The 23472-nt window shown below is 34.4% G+C and overlaps 3 protein-coding genes across 3 annotated transcripts; all 3 read left to right on the forward strand.

Moving 5' to 3' along the window:
* Window positions 1-5500: 5500 nt before the first annotated feature.
* LOC122599922 (receptor-like protein 12) lies at window positions 5501-9458 on the forward strand. Its single transcript, XM_043772541.1, has 11 exons — window positions 5501-5745; window positions 6390-6537; window positions 6647-6718; window positions 6873-6944; window positions 7064-7135; window positions 7235-7378; window positions 7844-7924; window positions 8028-8099; window positions 8195-8266; window positions 8428-8499; window positions 9118-9458. Exons 1-11 carry the CDS (start codon window positions 5658-5660, stop codon window positions 9206-9208), a joined length of 984 nt encoding a protein of 327 aa, XP_043628476.1. The 5' UTR covers window positions 5501-5657; the 3' UTR covers window positions 9209-9458.
* A 2353-nt stretch (window positions 9459-11811) lies between these two features.
* Window positions 11812-15424, forward strand: LOC122599915 (protein TRIGALACTOSYLDIACYLGLYCEROL 4, chloroplastic). The gene is made up of 5 exons (XM_043772529.1): window positions 11812-12160; window positions 12478-12733; window positions 12901-13255; window positions 14524-14867; window positions 15060-15424. The coding sequence occupies exons 1-5, from the start codon at window positions 11859-11861 to the stop codon at window positions 15255-15257; spliced, it is 1455 nt and encodes a 484-aa protein (XP_043628464.1). The 5' UTR covers window positions 11812-11858; the 3' UTR covers window positions 15258-15424.
* A 1164-nt stretch (window positions 15425-16588) lies between these two features.
* Window positions 16589-23042, forward strand: LOC122579047 (protein GDAP2 homolog). Its single transcript, XM_043751138.1, has 15 exons — window positions 16589-16761; window positions 17182-17521; window positions 17698-17775; window positions 17931-17986; window positions 18273-18392; window positions 18506-18576; window positions 18731-18824; window positions 19616-19825; window positions 20410-20661; window positions 20841-20949; window positions 21077-21144; window positions 21228-21297; window positions 21782-21856; window positions 22097-22188; window positions 22615-23042. Exons 2-15 carry the CDS (start codon window positions 17219-17221, stop codon window positions 22688-22690), a joined length of 1674 nt encoding a protein of 557 aa, XP_043607073.1. The 5' UTR covers window positions 16589-16761; window positions 17182-17218; the 3' UTR covers window positions 22691-23042.
* Window positions 23043-23472: the final 430 nt, after the last annotated feature.

Raw genomic sequence — 23472 nt, forward strand, 5'->3', positions numbered from 1 at the left:
GCATTTGGTTGTTGTAATTTAATTAATTTTGGGTTTAGGGTTCGTGTATGGGTTTTGGGGGAAAATTTAGGGTTTTAATTTTATAATTTGTTTACGGTTGGGATATAAAAAGGGGGAAAAAGGGTGGGTGTGGTGGACAACTGTCTGGCAAAATACGAGAATACCCCTGCACGTGGGGCTCACGTGGCCAGTTAACGCCCTTTGATAACGATTCTGTCAAAATTGGACTTAATTTGCAAAAAATTCTCAAAACAGGGACCCCCTTGCAACGATAGTTGAAAAGAGACCCCATTGCTAATTGATGTAAACCACAGGGACCAATCTTGCAATTAACTCTTAAATCTTTAATTCAAGAAGATTGTGATTATTCACAAATAGTAATTGATGTTTTGATAATATCAAAGGAGATGTCATATTTTAAAAGACAATAAGTCAATCAAGTTTTCATTTATCAATTTTGACGTTTTCTTAATATATCCTTATCATAAGGAAAATGATTAATCAATCTAACTCATATGTCTACAAATCAACATAAAACTTTAAGAATTTGATATGTGGATTCCACTAATTATCCTTTTTAATCATGCCCCCTGATTTTTCCACATGTCATCATCTTATGATTAGGTTAATTTGTAGACATACAAATTAGGTTGATTTATCATTATCTGACTTGCTATTTAATTGAACTACCTACGTATGTAGGCTGATGTGAACTATAGCCACACATAGCGTTTCTTTATCGTTAACGCGAATGACGGTTTGTTATTGTCGAAATTTCGTAACATGAAATATAAGTAGAGTATTCATTGTTCTACATTCAAGGGGTTGGACACCAACTTAGTAGAAAAAATTAAAGTACATTTTACTGGTTCTATTTATCCTTTTTTTTCAAGTCAAATTAGAATTACCGATGGTGTACTAGTTTATCCGATCATCTTCATTTCTCATCATAAAAAAACCCACCATAAAAAAAAAAAAAAACAAACCTTTTATCTAACATGAAACTTTAGATTTGTGTCACAGAGACTTGAACCATTTTTAATCTATCAGCGCGTTTATAATCCATTTTCCTTCTAGATTAATTATCACAAATTAAAAATATTAAAACACGTTACATATCTATTTGCGTAACGCATATTATTAACTAATTGAAAGTTTATAGGAGGAGCCAAAGAGTCAAAACTGAAAATTCAATGGCTACATAAATGCAAATTTCCCATTATTTTGTCAATATATATAAGCAAAGAAATAATAAAAAACACACAACTCAAACTCATGTATGTATGTGATTTCAGTTCTTTTAATCAAACACATCATCATTTCGCAATTCTCATTCTCCGCCGTCGCTGACACCGGAGCAGCCACCACCATCACCGCCACCAATCTTTATTACTCGTACTTAATTGGATAAATAAACACAAAATGAAGAAATCTCTATCTTCTTCATCTCATGATCAAACCATTTTACATGTACTGACCATAATCTTTTTTCTCATCATCTCCGTCACCACCACCGCTGGCGCCGGAGAAACATCCGTCACAACCTACCGCCCCCACCGCCGTAACCACTTCATTGATCACAATTCTTGCACCCCCATTTACAATCAAAAACACCCATCATCTCGTTTATGCAATTCCCACCACTCTCTGCCACTTCCACCACCGAAACTCCACCACCCACCGCCGCTGGTTGACGACGAAATCGATCCAAGATACGGCGTTTCGAAAAGATTAGTCCCTTCTGGACCCAACCCACTTCATAATTGACAAAACCCATGTCATTTCACTTTTCAAAATCCTATCTTTCAATCTTTTTAATCCATATCAAATTTCTTGATTAAAAGCATTACAATTAGTCCATTTTTCGCATTTCCCGGATATTCGTATGCGTTTCTTTTCAGACTGTTATTACTATTCCAGTTCTTGTTTTGTTGAATAATGATCAATATATGCAAAAACACAAGAATGGAAATATTGATGATTCGGGTCTACTTGTTAGTAGTAGTAGTACTAATAGCTATAAGAGTTGTACATTTCTATTTTGAATGTAAGGATGAAAGTACTAGAGGTTGGTATCAAGAGAAGTCCATGATTTGCATTAAAAGTTTTCAAGGTTTCATGCTCAAGGTACGTTACATGGTGATGCCAATATTGCCAATATTAATGCAAGTGTTTACATTTTTAGAAGAAGGGTAATATTGTCTTTTTCTTGTTGAATTTCTTAATGTAAATATACTCCGTGGTTACTATGGTTATGAATGGATGAATGAAGAGGTGAGTAATTTTTGACTCAATTTCACTTTTGTGTCCTTTCAAATACTGTATTATTTATATGTTTTTTTGGCCAGTTAATATAAATGGGCCGTATGTGTGTGAATTTATTGAAATGCCATGAAATGCATGATAGTATGATACTTACTATAGCACAATTGAAGTTTGCGTGTAAGCATTAAAAGATAGAAAAAAAAACTACGGATATATAGTTAAGTACGTTTTTTCAAATGTAAAAACTAGCTAGTTTGTATATGAGATGCTTAATTTCCTATTCACATATTGCAATTTGTATCCAAACATGCATTAAATTCAATGAGTTGTAGTTTTCACTTTTCACAAACAAATATACATATTACCAAATACCAACCCATTGAACCAATTTCTATTTAAATATAACCCTGTGGTTCTAGTGCACCAACAATAATTATGATGTGAAAATGGAAAAAAGGAAAGAAGCTTTTTAACAAGAAGAGTAATGATCATATGATCTTTAAAAGATTTTTCTAATATAATCCCGTGTGGTAACATTTAGACCAATTTAATTATTTTAAATAAAAAAAAGCATTAAAAAGGAAGAAGAAGAAGCGGATCTCACTTGTAAAATGACTAAATCTATCCATATATGTGATGTAGACCATTTCTAATTGGAACAATAATTTCTCTTTTACGGTAATAATTTTCATTATTTGACTAGTTAATATAGAGCTAGAGATTAGGTATTGTAATATAAGTATTAGAGTAAAATAAATAAAACATGATCTTGACCTTTAAATCATGATTAAATTGATGCATGAAAATTTTTGAACCAATTGATTCACGGTGATTTATAGTGAAGAAGAACTTATTGTTTTACTTTAATACTTGTTTTAATTTACCTAAAACCTATAGAGCTAATATAGAGTATAGATGGATAACGTTGACTAGAAAGTCAAATTTATTACCATGTCCTTTAACTTTCTAAAACTAACAACAATCATCCTTTATCATTATAAAAGATAGCCTTGCTTTCGCTTGTGCAAATGACAAATGTTTTAAGAAAAGTTTATTGTTGGTTTTTTAACTTTTGTAAAGCAACAAAATCATCCTTGCTCACTAAAGAAGGTGGCTTTATCGTTTTCCCACTCATTTAAAGGGAAGCTTATGTACCGTTAACAGCACAACCAATAATTTTAATAAGAAAAAATTTGGAGATGCCACATAAGATTTATCATATGTGGCAATGTTATAAGCTAATTTTAAATTGAAGATGCTTTGAAATCGTTCGGTTAACTACTGTCTTAATAATTATATAGATATAGATACGTAGAAATGTAGAATAAAATAGTTTATATATCACTTAAGACCATGATTTGATAATCATGATTTGTATCATAATAATATCCTCTTCACACCATCATATAAAACCAGAGATAATTAGAACCCAATAGCCGTCAACACTCTATATCTGCTAACATTCACTCTATTGTATGAGTACATTTATAGTATAATAAAATAATTATCTTTATGATTTTAAAAAAGTTTAATGTCTCAAAATGTAATGAACTAAACACAAATGTCTATATTGTGTAATGAATTACCTGGGTATTCATTTGTATATAATGAACTTCTTTTAAATCCCGGGAAGTAGATGCAAGTGAGTATATGTGACAATGATGAGCAAAAAAACAAACCAGAAAACCTAAAATCGGAAAAACAGAACTGTTAAAACTGAAAATCAAAAACCGAATAAAACCCATTGGTTTGGTTCTCTTTTTATAAAAACTAAACAAATCAGTTCTGAAAACTAAGCCAAAAAACCGAATCAAATTAAACCAAACTTTTCACCTACTTAGCATTTGGATAAAAATTAATTGTATGTTTTAGATGTAAATGCATAAAAAGAATTAAAAATTGTTTATTAATAATAATACTGATTTTAACACTTAAAAGATATAATTATTTAATAAAGGGCATGTGTATATTTTATTTATATTCATTTTATTCCTTAACAAGTGAACGTTGAATTTAAAAGTCAATAAGCGTTTAGTTTTTCTTTTATATATATAAAAACGAAGCCAAAACCAAAGACCGACCAAAATTCGAAACGAGAAAACAACAAACTTAACCAAACCAAAGCCGAATCCAACAGTTTTTGGTTAAGCCGAAAAGATCCGTTCGGTTTCGGTTGTAGGCCAAAACGACCCATGCTCACCATATGATAATCACGTAAGTTGTCACGTAACGTTGTTAGTTTGTAAGTATTTGGATAGTTGGATACATCCATTAGATAAAATTTAAAAATTCCTTATAACACTAAACATTTAAATACTTCATCACACAACATAAATATTCATACATATTCTCACATTTGAGAGACCTAAACCATTTTATAAAAAGGTAAATGATATATCCTTTCAAAGTTAACCTAAAACCCTCCTAAAAGTATACGATTTTGTGATATATAAATTTAACTAATTTTCTTTCATGATCTTATAATTTGTTTTGCTACTTGTCATCATTCGATAATTAAGATTTTTTAGGTTATTTAGTTAAAATGATTAAAAAAAGTTTAAAAAAAAACTTTGATTAGAAAAATGAATTAATGTGTGATGGCTGCAAGAGTTTGGCATGCGATTAGTAGGTGGTGTAACACAACACCGTTTTTCGTTTTCAATGTCAAATATCTACTTGAGTTCCATGATCAACACGGGAAAAGTTTGGCTGCAAGAGTTTGGCATGCGATTAGTAGGTGGTGCAACACAACACCGTTTTTCGTCTTCAATGTCAAAGATCTACTTGAGTTCCATGATCATCCCGGGAAGAGCTTGGCTGCAAGAGTCTGGCATGCGATTAGTAGGTGGTGCAACATAACACCGTTTTTCGTCTTCAATGTCAAAGATCTACTTGAGTTCTATGATCAACCCGGGAAAAGCAAAACCGGAAAGAAAGTCTTGAAAGGCATTGTCATTATTAGCTGCTAATCTACTTGGAAGCACAAAACGATATTATTTTCAACAACGCTTCAATTAACATACGGAAATTATTTAAAATATTAAGTTATTAGGTTTTTTACGGTACAAGATCGAGTAGTGGAAAACATAGAAGTATTACATGGGAAATTGGGGTAACTTTAATTTCATGTGAATTCCTTGTATTATTATACAGGATGAATGTGAATATAATACTATTACTTAAAAAAAAAAAAATTTATGAAAGAAAAAGAAAGAAAAGGAAAAAATAGAAAAGAGTAAACTGGAGTTATAAATGTGAGGAATTGGGATCCAATCCACCACCGACGATAACAGGTCAATTTACGCGGTTTTTTATCACTGCTGAAGTGCCGATTGCCACTTAACATCTGTGCCTCTACACACACACACACACACTCCCTCTGATCTGCAATAATGCTTCGTATTTCACTAATTCTACTACTCGTTTTCATAATTAATAATAACAGCATTCATGTCCACTGCAAGACCCTTAAAAGAGACGGTAATTTTCTCTATTTTATTTACCCCTTTTGCATTTTCAACCGATCCATTTTTATGTTATTACTGTTGTCCATATATATATGACCTAGATCCATAAGATTGTTGCTGGGTGTAAAGGGTAAGATTCAATATCTATCATGAATCTTGTAATCACTTTCCCATTAGTACTTATTAATATAGATGTATATATATATATACACTTTGATCTTAGCCAAAAGATATATATATGTCTGGGTATTAACATCACTTTGGGATAATTCAATGACTTTATGTTCTTGATTTTGTGATTTCACACAAATTCGAGAACTTGGCTAAGAAAAAGTTCCGAATTCGTCTTCATACATATTATACCCAAAATGCTGCCCACAAACGGTTTCCAGCGGTTACAAATGGTTATGGGTAGTTTCACGCTAGAGTCCCTGATCGGCATATAGTTACACCTAAAACCATTCAAAGGGTGCGATTGTGCGGGACTCTTTGACCCCCTGATATTTGGGTTTTAATAAAGGCATGCACTTTTTACCGTTTCACCCATTTCCAAGTTTAACTTAACTCCCACAATTCACTGTTATGTGTTTGTTGGTGAGAGTGTGATAATTAATGTGTACTGAGCGAGGTAATGAGATTGTTGATGATTGTATGCAGTGAAAGCTTTGAATGAAATAAAAGCATCACTTGGATGGAGAGTGGTGTATGCGTGGGTTGGAGATGATCCATGTGGAGATGGCGATTTACCTGCTTGGTCTGGTGTCAAATGCTCCACACTTGGTGATTATCGTGTTGTTACTGAACTGTAAGTCTTTTTATATGGTAAAGATTGAACACGGCTTATGTCATCCAATTTCTTATTTTCGCTTGTGCGCGTACTAATTATCTACATCTATTCTAATGTAAAATTGCAGAGAAGTTTACGCCGTGTCAATTGTTGGGCCTTTTCCTACTGCTGTAACCAATTTGCTAGATCTTACTAGGCTGTACGATTCTCCGACCTATTAGCTTACTACTTTCATGCTTCAATTTTTTGATTATGGGTGATGGGGAAGTTAATTTGTGGTCGTTGGTACTATCTTCTGAAATAGTAATCTGACTTGGATATGGGTTTTTATTGTGCTTATCTTTTGTTGACAGGGATCTTCACAACAATAAGTTGACTGGACCAATTCCACCACAAATTGGGCGTCTAAAGCGGCTTAGGATACTGTATTATGTTTTACTTTAATACCATAAATCATTTATTTGTTATGCTTTCACATTTAGCTAATGATTGACAGTTAAACTTTAAAGTCATTTCTTTGCTGATGTGTCTTGTTTCTTTACAGTAATTTGAGATGGAATAAGCTGCAGGATGTCATTCCTCCTGAAATTGGCGAACTAAAGAAGTTAACACACCTGTGAGTATTTTTTTATTATATGTTTATGGCATGGATAATTTTTTTTGCATAATATAGAAGATGAACGTATGGTTGAATTACTTCCTCATATGACTACAGATACTTGAGTTTCAATAGCTTCAAAGGGGAAATACCTAGGGAGCTTGCTAATCTTCCCGAGCTTCAATATCTTCATCTGCATCAAAATCGTTTCATTGGGCGTATTCCAGCAGAATTGGGCTCCTTGCAGAATCTTCGCCATTTGTACTTTCCATTTTTCACATTACCATTTTGTCTGTTAAAGTCCGCAAATATGAATCCTTCTGATTAGAGGTTGCATATTGGGTGGGTTGGGTAACATTTTTGGGTCAGGATGGGTAACTTTTTTAGATAGAGGTCAAATCGTCAAACTGTTGTGGGTTTGGTTGAGCAACCAACATGCTTTTTCCCTTGAATTTATAAACAGTTAATACATAAAGGTAATATAAAAAAAGGCTATTTAGTGAGATTCTAGTGTAACTTCTTTTTAAATAGATATAGATAAGAGGTTGTTAGCAGTAAATAAAACTTCAGGTCAGTTTCGACATGCTCACTGCATTAGATTTATGGACCCATTTTGATCCTAAGTTTTTAAGTGTTACAAAATATAACCCATATTGACCCATTTTTAAGTTAATGGCTCAAAATGTCGACCTATATCTCTGATGATCTGATTGATTGTGGTTCTAGGGATGTTGGTGACAATCATTTGGTTGGAACAATAAGGGAACTAATACGTTTAGAAGGATGTTTTCCTGCTCTGCGCAACCTGTATGTCCATTTTCATTTGCTAATTCAGAGTCAACCATCTCAACTCCTGTTTTCGTGTATTAGTGCTAATGTGCTATGTTTAAGATTTTACATGTATTTGCAGCTATTTAAATAACAACTATCTGACGGGAGGTATTCCTGCACAGCTTGCAAACTTGACGAAACTTGAAATTTTGTGAGTATTGAATATTTAAGATCTTTTCTGAAACTGGTTTTCACCTAGGAACTGGTATCGTATAAATTTTGCTAATTTTTTAATGTTGGTTTCAGGCATTTATCTTACAACAAAATGTCTGGGATAGTGCCATTTGGACTTGCTCATATTCCCAAACTAACTTACTTGTAAGTGTGTTCATTTTTTGTGATGTTTTGTGTAAAAGTATTCTGTTTTCAATCACTATTAAAGTTTTGCAAACTCATTACTTATCATTACAAAATTTTGACACAATTTATTTTAAAGATTCTGTCCCTGAGGTTTTTTGATTTTTGTGTCCAAATTCCAGGTACTTGGATCACAATCAGTTTAGTGGGAGAATTCCGGATGCCTTCTACAAGCATCCTTATTTGAAAGAATTGTAAGCTTACTCTCTTCTTTATCTGTACCATAGTTTACTCAAGTAATTGATGTATGCTTAAGATAACCTAGAGGTTTGAGCCTGAGCCTGATCCCAATACTCGTGGTTACTTAGTATGGCGGGGCATTTTGATTTATCTGCTAATGAACAAATCAGTTCTGGATATGTTTTATCTATCGGTCGAGCATGTAAAAATAAATAAAAGATGACTAAAATGGTAACATGTCAAGTGGGTCAAAGGAGATGAAAGTCACTTGAATTGTATTTTAATGTATACAACGCCAAAACACATATTCAAGGAAATATACTGTTATTGTATTTATTTAGTTTTCGTTATCGTATTCAACACCAACTATAATAAGGTAGCTTACAAAAAAAGGTTTGGGCAAGAATGTTTTAGGTCAATCCAATTGACTCAACCATACAAAGAATCATTGTTGTCTCACTCTCACACCTATTAACCAACCAGCCTGTACCATTTTGCCACCCCTATAGCCTAGTAATAATTCCAACAGGCGTGAAAAGTCATCACCTGTCATTTACTTGCATTATAATGAAATTGTCATATTCAAATGTCATGATTCTTGTTTCTCATTACTGTATATCACTATATTGCAGATACATTGAAGGAAATGCATTTAGGCCAGGTGTGAACCCAATTGGTATTCACAAAGTACTTGAACTTTCAGACTCAGATTTCCTGTTTTAATCAGCTTCATTACTCAATTTATCTACTGAATAGTTAGCTTACTATACACCACCACGAAAACAAGTATTTATCAGTGACTCTCCGTGATGATTCGAGAATTTTGGAGTATGTGTTCTTGTAATCTTGTGTAGCTCAGCATCCAATTCTTAAATGTTCCAAAGAATTCAACTGTATAATACATGTAATGCCTTTTTCAAGTTGTAAGGATTGGATCACTGCATTATTCAATACATCTCTTTTGTTTTCTTCTTGTCTTGTGGGTCGTTTAAAGTTTTAGATTTATTGTCAAATAGAAATAACAAAACTGTTTATGTTTCATATACAGAAAGTCTCAAGTAGCACCAACAGAATTCAGGTACCTAACCAAAACTAAATTAAATCAAAAATAATTTGAATCTATCTGCCACTAGACCAGAAAGATCAAATAACTTGCGCTTGATTTTGAACTCTAACACTGTCACATTCAAAGAGATACCTTTACTTTGATGGTTCATTGAGTTTCATTTCCTAACTATTCATCTCAGAATGAAAGGTAAATCGGGTTGCATGGTTTGTGCATTTGGATTTTTGATCATTTTAGCTGTCAAATACAGTGTCCAAATTGTGGTTACGGTGTTCTCCTGGGGCAATCTACATGCCTATTTAAATCTCCAAAAGGCATTGAATTTCTTCTATCTGTTAATTTTTTTACTCATCAGCTACAAAACTACATCAGCAGCATCAATGGAACTGCAACTTAGTACTTCATCCACCTCTCGGCCTCTCGGGTTTTCATCAACTCTCTAGTCTTTTGCAAGCTATCATGATCGTTTGTGCTCGAATATAAATTAGATACAAGTACATAAACCTCACTATAACTTTATAATTCTATTAATCTATTTGCTACCATTTGTATAAAGTTCTATCTCTATAGTCTTTATGACTCTGACAAGCACCTGATAAAGGTCGTCGTGCCACTGCTGCTCTTTTCCAACTGTTATTTTGACATGTTGGGTTATATAACTATTTATCAAATCAAATCACAAAGCACGCAACGGAAGACAAGATCTATGTAGTTTAATTAATTAACCAAAATATAGAATATGTACCTTAAATTGGAGAGAATTAAGCAAGAAACCTTAGTAAGAAGGTTTGAATTAAACCTCTCTACGATTGCACACACAACGTTGGAATGTATGTATGCTAGTACTTGATCACGAACCGAACAACCCTTTGTTCCTTGCTCTTGAATTTCGACCCAAACAAAAAAACAAAACCCTTTTCTTTTGTAGTAGTCGACCGAACCAAGAGAGAGAGAGAGAGAGACGAGATTTTTAGGGTTTTAGAAAACCTAATTAATTGTGTGTGGAAAACAATTAGGTTAGGTCTCTATAGATAGTGTTTAGGAAACTTGATGACCAAGTTTAGGGTTTTGAAACCCCTAGGTCGACCTTCCCCCCTCCTAGAACATTCTAGAGGGTTTCCTAATTGTTTCCTAATTTCAACTCTTCTCCGTTAAGTCCGTTAGTTTTTCGTGATCAAATTAATTAATAAATTACATTTAATATATTAATTAATTTATAGTTACATTTACGTTGAGATGTGACCTCGTAGGCTTAAATGCTTTTCGGACATACGTTTATTTTACGTGATCATATTCTAACATGACAATCGTTGAATTATATTATAGGGAAAAAAAACCCAAATAACGATTTGGACCAATTAACTTCTTCCCTATAAAAGGAAGAGTCGACGTCTTCACAACCAACGCCAAATACACACAACTATATACATTCACGATTTCGAAGCGTAAAATGTGGCTTGACCCTACTAGTTGTACAATCAAAACTAAATTTAAAAGTAAAATTCGTTAAATAAGTATAGGAATGCTCAGCGGTAAGGAAGTACTCTAATATGTTGTCGTGCCTTTGAGCTGACTATTAGTGGCTTTGAGGGAACTCTCTAGCGTGTACCCGATTTAAACAACATAATCTAGACTTTCCATATGATATTCTATGAGCACCAATGTTTTAAATAACAGTATTTTAATCATACCGGAGTTGTCCTCAGGAGGCCGGTATTACCTGGTATTTCGTAAATACCGACCGGTATTTTGTATGGCGTGGATATAATATATTTTCCTTAAAATTTAACATAATACCTGTAACAAATCTGTTGTTCTTAACATGAAATACATACATATGAGGTACTTTTGACCATATAACAAGATATAACCAGATTCATACTTTACTTTAATAAACTAACATATAAGTATATAACAAGATTCAATAAGATATATCTTAACAAAGTCTTATATTCCAGCAGAAGAAAATGAAACATTTAAAAAAAATTGGCCCGAGATTCATACTTTAATTTAACAAGATTTCAAAGAAATTCATAAAGAATGAGACTTAGTAAATAATTTAGCTAATTAAAGTAGATTTCGTATAAAATACCGGGGTACCATCCGGTATTCCGGGTAATACGCGGTATTTAAAACACTGATTTGCACTTGTAAAAGAAAAAGGTAAATATAGAAATGCCGTTAGAAAGAAGTGGTAAATTTTGGTAAAAAAACTATACTACTAAAATGGTATCAACAAGACACATGTGAATAGCATAGATAGATGAGGTAGAGACTAAAGAGTACTAGTAAAAGTAGAAGAGTGAGATGAGGAAGTTGAGATGGGTCCGGGACGGCGACGGGTTATGGGACATGGACGTTTCAACTCCGGTGACCCTCAACGGTGTGGCCCGGCCCATACCCGGTGACCCAATCCCATCGGTGCTTGGATTGTCAAGAGGAATTCGGTTATCAAGACCCAAACAAGTCGATTTCTTTCAGCGATTTATGTTCATGCCCTTCATTCCTTGTCACTCAACTCCTCCAAGTTCTCATAATAATAATAATAATGGCGGCGGCTTCTTTCTTCAACGTGTTATCACCCTACCTACTTTCTCCCTTGATCGCTGGTCTGTCTCTTTTATCCCCACCCCCCTTTCTCATTTTTTATTTTTCGAATTTTTCGTTATATAAATTGATATATTGATTGACAAAATTAGCTTGTTGCTCATAAATGTACTAGGAAAAACATTATTTAAGGTTATTAAAAGTATCATGTCATCATCTGTTCCTCGCACACTAAGAACGTGATTCATTGTGCATCTCTCCATCTTACATCACCACCAGACACGTAATACTAATGCGGGTCCCTGATCTTATAATTTAGAAGGGTTCCCGTAATACTACTGTATATGTTTGTTTTGAACCGATTACAAAACTAATGCAGGTTTGGAACGGTGCTTGGTCAATTCAATGTACAAAAGTTTGTATCTGGTATCAAGAAAAATGGATTCAGACAACCTACTGATCAATCTCCGTGGTTTCAAAGCATTGCCAGACATCTAAGCGACAAGTCTCTATATGCGGTTGATTTCTGTTCAGAGTTTTTCTTATCAAATGATGATTCCCTTCTTCTTAGCTTAGAATCTTACGGTGATGATGACTTCAAGACGTCACGAAAGAAGGCAGTTTTCCATCACAGGGTAAGCATTTCATCCGTCATGTTACGTGAAATGATTTATGCACATGTTTTTGTTCATCATGTTCACATTGTTTCCTGTGCAAATTGACCTCTTTGTATTGGTTTAGGGCTTTCACGTAATTCAACTGAAATGTTTACAAGTTTGAGAAAGTAGCATTGTTGTTGCAGTTCCCGCATCATAATCTAACTCTAGAAGCAGCTTCTCCTGGACTGTTTGTTGACAACGGTGGGAATTTCTGGGATGTCCCTTTGACAATGTCAATTGATCTAGCATCTGTTGCTTCTGAAAGTGGCCCAAGCTACCACGTTTGCATCAACCATAATGCTGGTCCTCCAAAACAATTTGGAAACCATCAAAATGGTGCAGTGACTGCCTCTTTACAGCCTGGTTTCTCTGCCACAGCTGCTTTGTCTTTTAAAAATGGAATCGACATATGGAGAAGTGAAGCACCAAAGTTGAAAATGGTGCAACCATATGATGTATTTCTCTCCAATCCTCATATATCAGCGTCAGGAATCGTTGGTAAGCAATACACGCACTACTCCCTCATTGAATTGCTGTTGCTGATGTGTTCTAATGTCAATGGTTTTGTATATATAGAATACGGTTTCTTGCTAAAGATTGATGGGCATATCCATTGAAAATAAAATTTGACTATCTAACACATGTCTTAGGCATTGCACCAGTTTAAACATGAATAGAAATCTAGATATAGACTCTAAAAACCAAGGGGTTGAAACTAACTTGGGTTTGGTGATCTAGAGCATAGGTTAAAGTGTCAAATCTTGCTTGAACCTTGGAAATCCATGATAGCAGTATAGCACCCCACATGAACCAGCTTTACAGAAATCATCAAACACTTTGCTTGAAGATCTTGCATGTTTGACCTATTCGACCTTCTTATTGACATCATCAGTGAAGTTGGTAGGCTTCATTAATGATAGTTGGAATGGACCCCAACTCACGCGCACCTACATTTGGAACTCTTTTAGACTTTTGGACCAAATTCGCAGAAATTTTGAGTGTCACATAACAGGGGTTACAGGTTCAAGCCATAGACCAACAATCTTGCTATACTAAGAAATCTATTGCATTGAGGACTGAGGAGGGAAATCATCTGTTGATTTTTTTCTAAACTCACTTATCAAAAACATTAAAACCCAGCTGAAAGTACCTTGGTTTCCATATCCATAGTAGAGCTGAAGCAAAACAACACTGTAATCAGCACTCTCAAAATACCAGCTGGAAATGACTATCAAGATCAATAGGAAAAATAGCTGTTAGCACTAATAGTCTAATACACACCACCGCTGGTACAAATGACCCATATTACCAGATGTGGACTTGGTCTCCAGCCCTGAACTGTCATTACCTTCTAGATTGACGAAGGTTTTACTCAAATAAATAAGGAAGAAACACCCTCCGATCCTAGTGAGCCATCTTTAAGAACTTAGTCCTACCCTCTTATTAGATTATCAAATAATGATATCCAATGATACCATATATGAGGAAATCATACATTAGTCGTTCATTCATAATTTGCATCTGAATACAATTAAGCAAATAAAACATGAATCCCCTTTTAGACTATATAGATATCCAAACATATACAATCGAGTCCATTTCATCCCAAACAGTGCTGATCAGTTGATGTGCTCCAATAGAATGCAGAACAAAAACCTAGTTTTCATCTCGTTCCTGTAGTTCACAGTTCACAGTTCACACGTTCTCTAAGAGACAATTACAATTTTTTTAAATCCAATCTCATGATCTAACACATTCTCGTGCAGGAGCTGTAATGACTGCGTGTTTTGGAGATAATGCGGTTAAAGCGGCACCAGGAGATCGCTTTAATGGTTCTAACCATAAAGGGTTTGGTCTTGGTGCAAGGAGGGGCAAATGTGCTATCTTAGCTGATTCATTTGCGACTGTGTCACTCTCAGCTCAGTATGGAACTTTTCAGAAGATGTTCCTTGATCTAACACGTGTTCAGGCTCTCCTCGATTTCCCTTCTGGTGCAACTTTTGTTTCAGGTGCTGCTCGTGTGACAAAAGATCTGTATGACAGCCGCACACCTGATCTGGATATAGTTCAAAAAATCTGCCCCAGTACGACCCTTTCATTTCAGCAGCAGGTACATAACTTAATTTTGCGATTGATATGTTGTGGGCCTTTTATATACTCCGCACGTATGTAAACATTGTAACTTATTTGGTGCATGCAGTTGCATCATTTTTTTGCATAACTAGGACATTATAATTCTAAAATGGTTGTGTCATGACGCTTGTGGGTACCCATTTTGAATATTCATATTACTCTGGTGCAGCTTGCCGGACCTTTCAGCTTCAGAGTGGATTCTGGTGTAGAATTAAGTCTTAAAAAGGATGACAGACTTGTGAAAGTGAAGGATCCTGTATTTGCTATAGAGTATGCATTACAAGTTCTTGGTTCTGCGAAAGCTGTGGCATGGTACTCACCGAGGCAGAAAGAGTTCATGATCGAGCTGCGTTTTTTTGAGAGCTGAATCATACAGTATCATGTCAACCCTACTGATATACTACTGTAGTTTCTTGTTTTCTTTTGACTGTCTAGTGAATGGCAAACTGTTGATCTGCATATTACTAGCAATTAGGGAAGTGATGACGGTTTGTGGAGCTTTAAATGAACACCCACATCATATTGATTGATGAATATGCCTTTTATTGGGCCACTGACTCACATATACACCTTTAAATAGCGGTTTCTGTTTATCTTGGAGTTGCGCCCCATAAATTACTAGAGAAACCAGAGAGCAGCTGAAAGCCATTACAGATATGTGTCTGAATGAGTGACATGAGCAGATTGAACTTGTCCGGATTTAAAATATGATAGGGGTCTTTATGGGTAATGTCTAATATATATGTACACCGAGTATAAATGATTGTGATAGCTTGCAAACGACTTGAAGTTGATGGGAACCGAGGTAGCCGAAAGAAGTACCGAGGTAAAGAAATGCATCTTTTGAGTGTATGCTACAGTCACAAACATGTGAAACCAACAAAGTGATAAGGCATGAATGCATGAATCCTACAGAATGAGTGATGATGACAAAAAAAAAACACCTTCCAGTTACTTGACCATGTTTAGCTTTGTAGAATCTCTTTCGTGTCCTTTTCTCCCATGAATAGTAAAAAAAAATTTGGTTATCATGTGCCCAATTTGAACCTTGCACGTTATCAGATGCTTAAAAATTGGGTTTAATGAGAATATTCCACCACAAACATACAACCTATGGTAAAACATATCAAACATTATACTTTTAAATTTCTAATTACTCTATAGAAGAGTTGATTTTATTTCAAATCTTTTATGACTTAGGAAAAGTAAATATTTACTCGGAGTAAGACTATCAAATATACCGTATGATCTTCTCATCTAAACCTTATTTATATCTATCGAATTTGAATACTATCCGAAAGATTCCTTGAAAGGTTTCTTCTAAGGCTCATAAACATTTCTTACAAGTTTAATACAAATCTTCTAGCTTGTCTCACACATTTATATGATTAACTTTGTGCTTGACTTAACTCAACCACACTATATTTTAGACTCTGAATAGATCATATATGAAGTATACTATTTATATAGAAAAAATGAATATGGTGCTGTTATGCATTCAAATTGGGTAAAAAATCTCTCATATACTAATATTTTAATATTTTAAATAAATATTTAGGGATTTTTCCCAAACATACCAACCTCATATTTGCTTACATCTATATATATCATAAACGAATATCAATGAAATTAAAGCATAACAAAGATGAAGGTCGATTCCGACGAGTGACAACATACATCTCGGCTCTCGCAGTCAAAAACCAAAGATAATTAGATAAAGACAACCAAGCTTGAGTTGTTTTTATTTTAATTTATAAAAATAAAACAATTTATTCATAGAATTTCACTCAAGCTCAAACCAAATAATTGTCAATTTCCTTCTCTCTCTCCATCTTCATAAACATCCCCAAATCTCTCTCGCCCATTTTCAGGTATCTATCTTTGCATATGTTTTTTTTTTATCTATCTATAATTCTATATCTATTCAATTGATATTTCAATTCATTTGTTCTTGATTTTTAATTATAACAATAACAAAAGTTTCTCAATTTCTGCTTCTTAGCTTCAAAACATATATATAGGATTATGATTACAATCTGATGTTAAAATCTTTATCATTTACTTAATCCACCCAAATTATTCAAATTTTGATGATTTTTATTATTAGAACTAATTTTAATTCTGCAAAAAGTTTGTTGATTATGATGTAATTATGCAATTTGCTCATAACCCTAATCTTCATTCATGATACAATGTGTAAAGTTTTAACCTTTTAGGGTTTTAAAGCTTGTAAGATAGTTTCTTGAAGTTGAATGAGAAAAATGAGATAATAATTGTAATTATTGTTGTAGTGGAGAGGAGGGAATTGGAGATTTGACAAGAGAATAAATGTACCGGCATATAGCGGAAAGCGAGTCCATGACTCGTGGTGGACAACCCAGTGATAGTGGAGATGTGGTGGTGACTCTTGATCAAGTACCTAGATGGAGTGATGGAGATTTTAGATATTCTTATGAGATTGAAGATCCTAGTATGCATTTTCCTGATCCGTTAGCTTCGTCTTCTGGGGTAGAGAATAGTGGCAAAGTTTCTAGGTTTCCGGTTAATCGTGATGTTAATTCCAAGATTTATCTCTGGAGAGGGAATCCGTGGAATCTTGAGGTCGATGCTGTTGTCAACTCCACAAATGAGGTAAGCGGTTAATAATGCTAAGGAAGATTCATGCATTTTTCTTTCACAAGGATAGTTATGTATGTGTATTTATTACTCTGTATACATATGTAACGAAACTAATAAGTTTGAGGTTTTGTATGAATGCTCAAATGGATTAAGAATGTTATCAATTGACATCTGTTTATCAATTACAGAACTTGGATGAAGCACATTGTAGTCCTGGTTTGCATGCTGCAGCTGGGCCTGGTCTTGCTGAAGAATGTGCGACATTGGTACCACACCCTTCCTCTTTTTAGTAATTATTTGAAATAAGAAGACATTCTTTGTAACAGATTGTTAATTTCAAAAGAATCATAGAACCCGATATTATAATCACATTTTTTAAAGTATAGGAGAAAAATGTCATGCAACTTTTATTGCCTCACAGGGTGGTTGCAGAACAGGGATGGCAAAAGTCACTAATGCATACGATCTTCCCGCAAGGTGAACTTTCATTTATTTTAGTTAAATTATTTACTCGTACTTTATATGTGTCTGCATTTATTGATAAGAGGTTTTGAAGTAAAATGAATTCATATAGCAGTGTGTATCTACCTAAAAAGGTAAATAACCAGCATAAGGTTAAATAATGCAAATTAATAAAGTATGTGTATGTACCATTGTACAATATATGGTTGTTAGAAAACAAAGTATTTTCTATAGTATATAAGATAGTAGCTCCATAATCTTTGCCGGCATACCAAATGATCCGTTCTGTATTCTTTTGTAGGAGGGTTATACATACAGTTGGACCTAAGTATGCTGTAAAATATCATACTGCAGCGGAAAATGCTTTGAGTCACTGCTATCGTTCTTGTCTAGAACTCCTCATTGAGAACGGGCTTCGAAGGTTGTTTCAAGCCCATAGACTGCGTACAGTTATTTTGTTTTATCCTGTTTCACCCAGTGTGTTCTATTTATGGTAGCATTTGATTCTTACCCCACCAAAATCTGTGAATGCAGTATTGCTATGGGTTGTATATACACAGAGGCAAAAAATTACCCTAGGGAACCAGCAGCCCACGTGGCAATAAGTAAGTAGCTTTTGAAGAACGTAATGTAGACAAAAACATGTAATTATGTATGTGCTTAGAGAAGTTGCGTATCATATATGTTATTTTATATCTTTGCGTATCTGATACTCGCACTCTACTGCTACCTTATCTTTGCCAATACTTATTTTATTAGGAACTGTGCGGCGGTTTCTTGAGAAACAAAAGGATGAAATTACTGGTGTAGTCTTTTGCTTAACAACAACAAATGATACTGAAATCTATAAGAGGTAAGCTGGTGGATGATTGTTGTTTACTTGTTTTCCATGTATAGTACAGGTGACAATTTTGACCTCTTTATCTATAATTAAGTTGATTTTAGGCTGTGCTTTATTTTAAACGGCTCAAATATAAAACTTAGCTAACAGGGGAACAGGTGAAAGTCGTGTAAGGTCTGTTTTTAATGCATACAATGTTCTAAGTTGGTTATTTCAACATGGATTGTAATTGTTTTACCATGTTTCTATAATCATAATTAACTCATTATTTTACAAAGGGTTTAGGACTTTAGGGTCTCCATATGTAATGAACTATACACGAATGTTTATGTTGTGTAATGAACTACTCGAGTATTCATTATATAATGAACTTTCAAATCCTGGTTATTGGATGTATCCTGATATATGTGGTAACCATATAAGCTGCCATGTCCAATGTCACGTTGTCAGTTTGCCAGTTTTTGATTGGCCGGGTACATCCAATAACCGGAATTTGAAAGTTTGTTACATACAATGGACACCCGAGTGGCGAGTAGTCCATTACACAACATAAACATTCGTTATATATTGAGACCCTAAACCCTTTTACAATAAGGCATACAAAAGTGTTTATCAATCAACTTGCTCTTTTGCTCCTTATTATGACCCATGTTGACCTGACCTTCTGACCCCGCCAGCATGCCACCTCTACTATATATGCAAGATGTGTTTTCAGTACATCTGTCCTTTTACAACTTACAGTAAATCTTTTTCTGATATGGCTTTGATGTAAACACGTATGACTTTATTTGTGTTACAAATAGATTACTTCCTCTGTACTTTCCCCGAGATAAAAAGGAGGAAGAGATTGCTATTTCAAAGCTTCCTGCTGATGTTGGAGATGAAAACGGTGAAACAGTAATAGACGAACGAAAAATCAGAATTAAGCCCTTGCCGAATATCAAGAAGAATATTCCTAAACCTCCACGAGCTTCCCTAGATGTTCCTGTTAGTGATCAAGGATTAGCTAGGCGGTTAGTGACCTGTAAATCTCAGTTATCTAGCACTTTAGAATCACAGCAAATATTTTTCATGTAGGCATGTACGGGGTGTTTGGATTTGTATTTCAGAACTGATTATATGAAGTTCCAGTATCTGGATAATTAAAGTCTGCTTTCATATCAAACTGCAACAAAAATGATTATTTAAAATAAATAGTTGTTTTTACTTCCCCTTCTTTTAGAGTAAATTTTTTTTTTTGTTTCACAAGAAGTTTATGCTTTTCACAAAAAAATTGATGTTTTGGTTATTTTATCTATTAATACTTCAAATAATCAGAAGTTGACAAAAACTAATGAATATCTGTTATTGGATTATTGCAATTTCAACAGCGGAATTGCATCCAAACACTTTTTCCTACAGCCAAGTACCTGATTCTATTTTATAATTTATAAGATGATCAATCATCAATGACAAAATGCACATCCAAACACCCGTTGAGGTTTGTACTTCATGTGACAAGAAATAGAGGTGGAACTACAAAATAATGAATTGGGAGTAAGGGACTTAAAAATTTGTTTTTATTTGTCTGACCTAATATCTATTATTCTCATTACAGGAACTCATCATATTTAGAATCGTATTTAGATCCTGCTTTTATGTCCATAATTAAAGATCCTGATCAGCGGCGTAAGGAACAATGGGAAAGAACTGCTCGAGCACAAAATGGGTTTAACTTCGCCAAACTGTTAGGGTTTGGTGAACTGGGGGGACCACCGCTTTCTGCTGCTGAAGAATACTCGCTACATTCTAGATACCTCGCCAAAGCAAATTCTCTTAATCTTTCTGAAATAGCAGAAATGAAGATTCTGTAAGTAGCTTTAGATATAAGATTAAGGTTCTGTTTGTTTTGTATTACAATTTACAAAAAATTAAAATTAATGATCCCATTTATTTGTGAATGAATATCTCTTACCAAAACACGCACATTCACACACATAACTTTTGCCACCTGCACTTGAATGCTTACATTCCGCGCTTATAATTCAGCTACCGGGGAGGAGTAGACAGCGAAGGTCGTCCTGTAATGGTTGTAGTTGGAGCACATTTTCTGCTTCGTTGTCTTGATCTTGAAAGATTTGTTCTATATGTAGTGAAGGTAAAAGGGATCTTGGCACATCTTCTACAACTAATGTGATGTTTTTGGTCTGAACATTCAGCCAAACAGTTTATATACAGATTTTTGAACACCAATAAGCAATTGAAATTGTAAATTTGAATTTCAGGAGTTTGAGCCCTTGATACAAAAACCATATAGCATTGTTTACTTCCATTCTGCTGCATCTCTACAAGTGTGAGTAAAAACCATTTTTCTTTTTTCATATTGGATTATTTATTTTAAATTCACTTAGTAATGTCATGTTTCTGATTTGACAGGCAGCCAGATCTGGGATTTATGAGGAGGTTGCAGCAAATACTTGGTAGGAAAAGCCAACGGAATCTTCACGTAAGTTAAATGCGGAAAACATATACTCCTACAATGACAAAGGAATTTCAATGTTTGACCTGAGAGTAGTTGAAGTAACATTTCTGACTAACCCGTAACTATCTGTAATATCTTTCAACGAAATGTATAAAGGAATATTGGTTACCTAAATCAATGTATCTGATAATAAGGGTAACAAGATTGGCAAGTTAGATGATGGATCAAAATGGTAGGCCAAATAGTGTTAGACCTGGTTATGCTGCCAAAAAGTACAACCTATACAACAAAAATGCCATAGCACTTCTTTTTACAACCCGAGTTAAAAAGTGGCACATAACCCCCCCCCCCCCCCCCCCCCCCTTTCCAGCCATCCAGCCCTAGAGTTTTTATATCTGATATTTAATTGTAAATTTAAAAGAACCACCACCTAAACTTATCCGCTACTGCTGCATTACGCAGGTGCTTATAGATTACTCATTATCATGTCGATTTTCCATTCATGCAGGAAATATACATCCTCCACCCAACTTTTGGACTGAAGGCTGCCATACTTGCATTGCAACTATTAGTGGATGGCATGGTATGTATCATGTCAATATACAAACCTGCTTATTATTCTTACGTCTTTTGAACCTTGTAATATTTGATGGTCTTTTATAGTTGGAATAAGAGTAATATTGTTCATGAAGAAACTTTAGTTCCCTTTCGAATGGCAAACAAAATAGGGAAATCTTGTGACTATAGATGTATATCAGCACATTTAATATTAATTTTGTCTCCACATGAAAAGTTTATCACACAAATGAATATCCATTGACAGGTCTGGAAAAAGGCTGTATATGTTGATCGACTTCTTCAGCTTTTCAGATACGTTCCTCGTGAGCAGCTAACCATCCCCGATTTCGTGTTCCAGTTGAGTCTTAATCTTTCGCTCCTGCAAGTTTAGTACTAATCGAATAAGATGAGACCCTTGTCTATGTTACGAATGTCAACTTGAATACTCCCAAGTAGAGATGGTAAAGTGGGTGGTTCCAGTGGGTGGGATAACATTCCTGAATAGCCCAGGTCAATTTTTCTGAAGGCCAAATCGGGCTGGGTTGGTTTGGCCGCAAACACTCACGGTCCAAATATTAGGTTGTTTCTAGTGTTGCATAACTTTATCTCAATATAAATATGATTTTTCAATAAGACAGGTTAACGGTTTTTTCTTTTTTAAAATTATAATTTGGGTGATTTTCAATCCTTCGCCTGATATCCCTATCAAACTTTTTTTTGTTTTACTCGTTAGAGATATAACCTGAATCGTCCCTTACAGCTGCTATGTGTTTTCGTATGCAGGCATGATTTGGAAGTAAACGGAGGAAAGGGGCTTATTGTGGATCCAAGAACAAAGTATGTATATCAGCGACCTTAGGCATCACATTATTCATGCAAGCCCAAGTTAATAGTGCACTAAGGCTCTTCAGATTCGCAAGGATTGGGGAAAATAGCCTTCACACGGTCTATCTTTTGTATATCCGCACAGAAGCCGTGATGATTCAGGTGTGTGACCTGATAGCGACACTACGAATTGCTCACATACACACACGCTATAGCAAGTTCCTATGTGATTTATGCCAAGTTTCGTTCAGTTGCAGATGTGAGTTGTGATGTATTTATAATTTGCGATTCTATTTTTTTCCCTGTAAAGTTTTGAAGTTTAGCTTGTTCTTGTATCAGAATCAAATTTGTTATTGTTTAAAAAAATTCTGATGAATAAGTTTGAATGTCAATTGTCAATGCTGTAATGTTCATTTTCTTAGGCCCCTCCTTATAAGCAACGGCGTCTAACCCACGTCTAACACTATTCATCAGTTTATCTCTTTTCTAGACACATCAAGACACACCCTCCTTATAACCCCCACTTCTAACCCATTTATAACACTATTCATTCATTATTATATCCTTTCATTTTACCTTTTCACAAAATTAAACAAACACATTTTATCATAATTAAAACCCATTTTATTAGTAAATAAAACATTACAACACTTAAAATAAAACATAAAACAATGAAAATTCTTTAAAAAAACATTAAACACATAAACCTAAGAATTAAAACACATTAAATTAAAAATACAAAGTAAAACTAGATATCCTTAAAATACGGTCCGTACTTCTCGATGAGGTTTTTGCGCGTAGCCCATATTTGCTCTA

The sequence above is a fragment of the Erigeron canadensis genome, chromosome 1 (genome assembly GCF_010389155.1).
Source record: "Erigeron canadensis isolate Cc75 chromosome 1, C_canadensis_v1, whole genome shotgun sequence".
NCBI lineage: Eukaryota > Viridiplantae > Streptophyta > Magnoliopsida > Asterales > Asteraceae > Erigeron > Erigeron canadensis.

Excerpts from the sequence above, each read along its gene's own strand:
- LOC122599922 (XM_043772541.1), top strand. The coding sequence starts at position 5,658 with ATGCTTCGTATTTCACTAATTCTACTACTCGTTTTCATAATTAATAAT. Across the intron at positions 6,945-7,063 it reads CTAAAGCGGCTTAGGATACT|TAATTTGAGATGGAATAAGC; the intron begins GTATTATGTTTT and ends GTTTCTTTACAG. Across the intron at positions 7,379-7,843 it reads TTGCAGAATCTTCGCCATTT|GGATGTTGGTGACAATCATT; the intron begins GTACTTTCCATT and ends TTGTGGTTCTAG.
- LOC122599915 (XM_043772529.1), top strand. The coding sequence starts at position 11,859 with ATGAGGAAGTTGAGATGGGTCCGGGACGGCGACGGGTTATGGGACATG. Across the intron at positions 12,734-12,900 it reads AGGCAGTTTTCCATCACAGG|TTCCCGCATCATAATCTAAC; the intron begins GTAAGCATTTCA and ends TTGTTGTTGCAG. Across the intron at positions 14,868-15,059 it reads CCCTTTCATTTCAGCAGCAG|CTTGCCGGACCTTTCAGCTT; the intron begins GTACATAACTTA and ends ACTCTGGTGCAG.
- LOC122579047 (XM_043751138.1), top strand. The coding sequence starts at position 17,219 with ATGTACCGGCATATAGCGGAAAGCGAGTCCATGACTCGTGGTGGACAA. Across the intron at positions 21,145-21,227 it reads TCTGCTGCATCTCTACAAGT|GCAGCCAGATCTGGGATTTA; the intron begins GTGAGTAAAAAC and ends CTGATTTGACAG. Across the intron at positions 22,189-22,614 it reads ATCCCCGATTTCGTGTTCCA|GCATGATTTGGAAGTAAACG; the intron begins GTTGAGTCTTAA and ends TTTCGTATGCAG.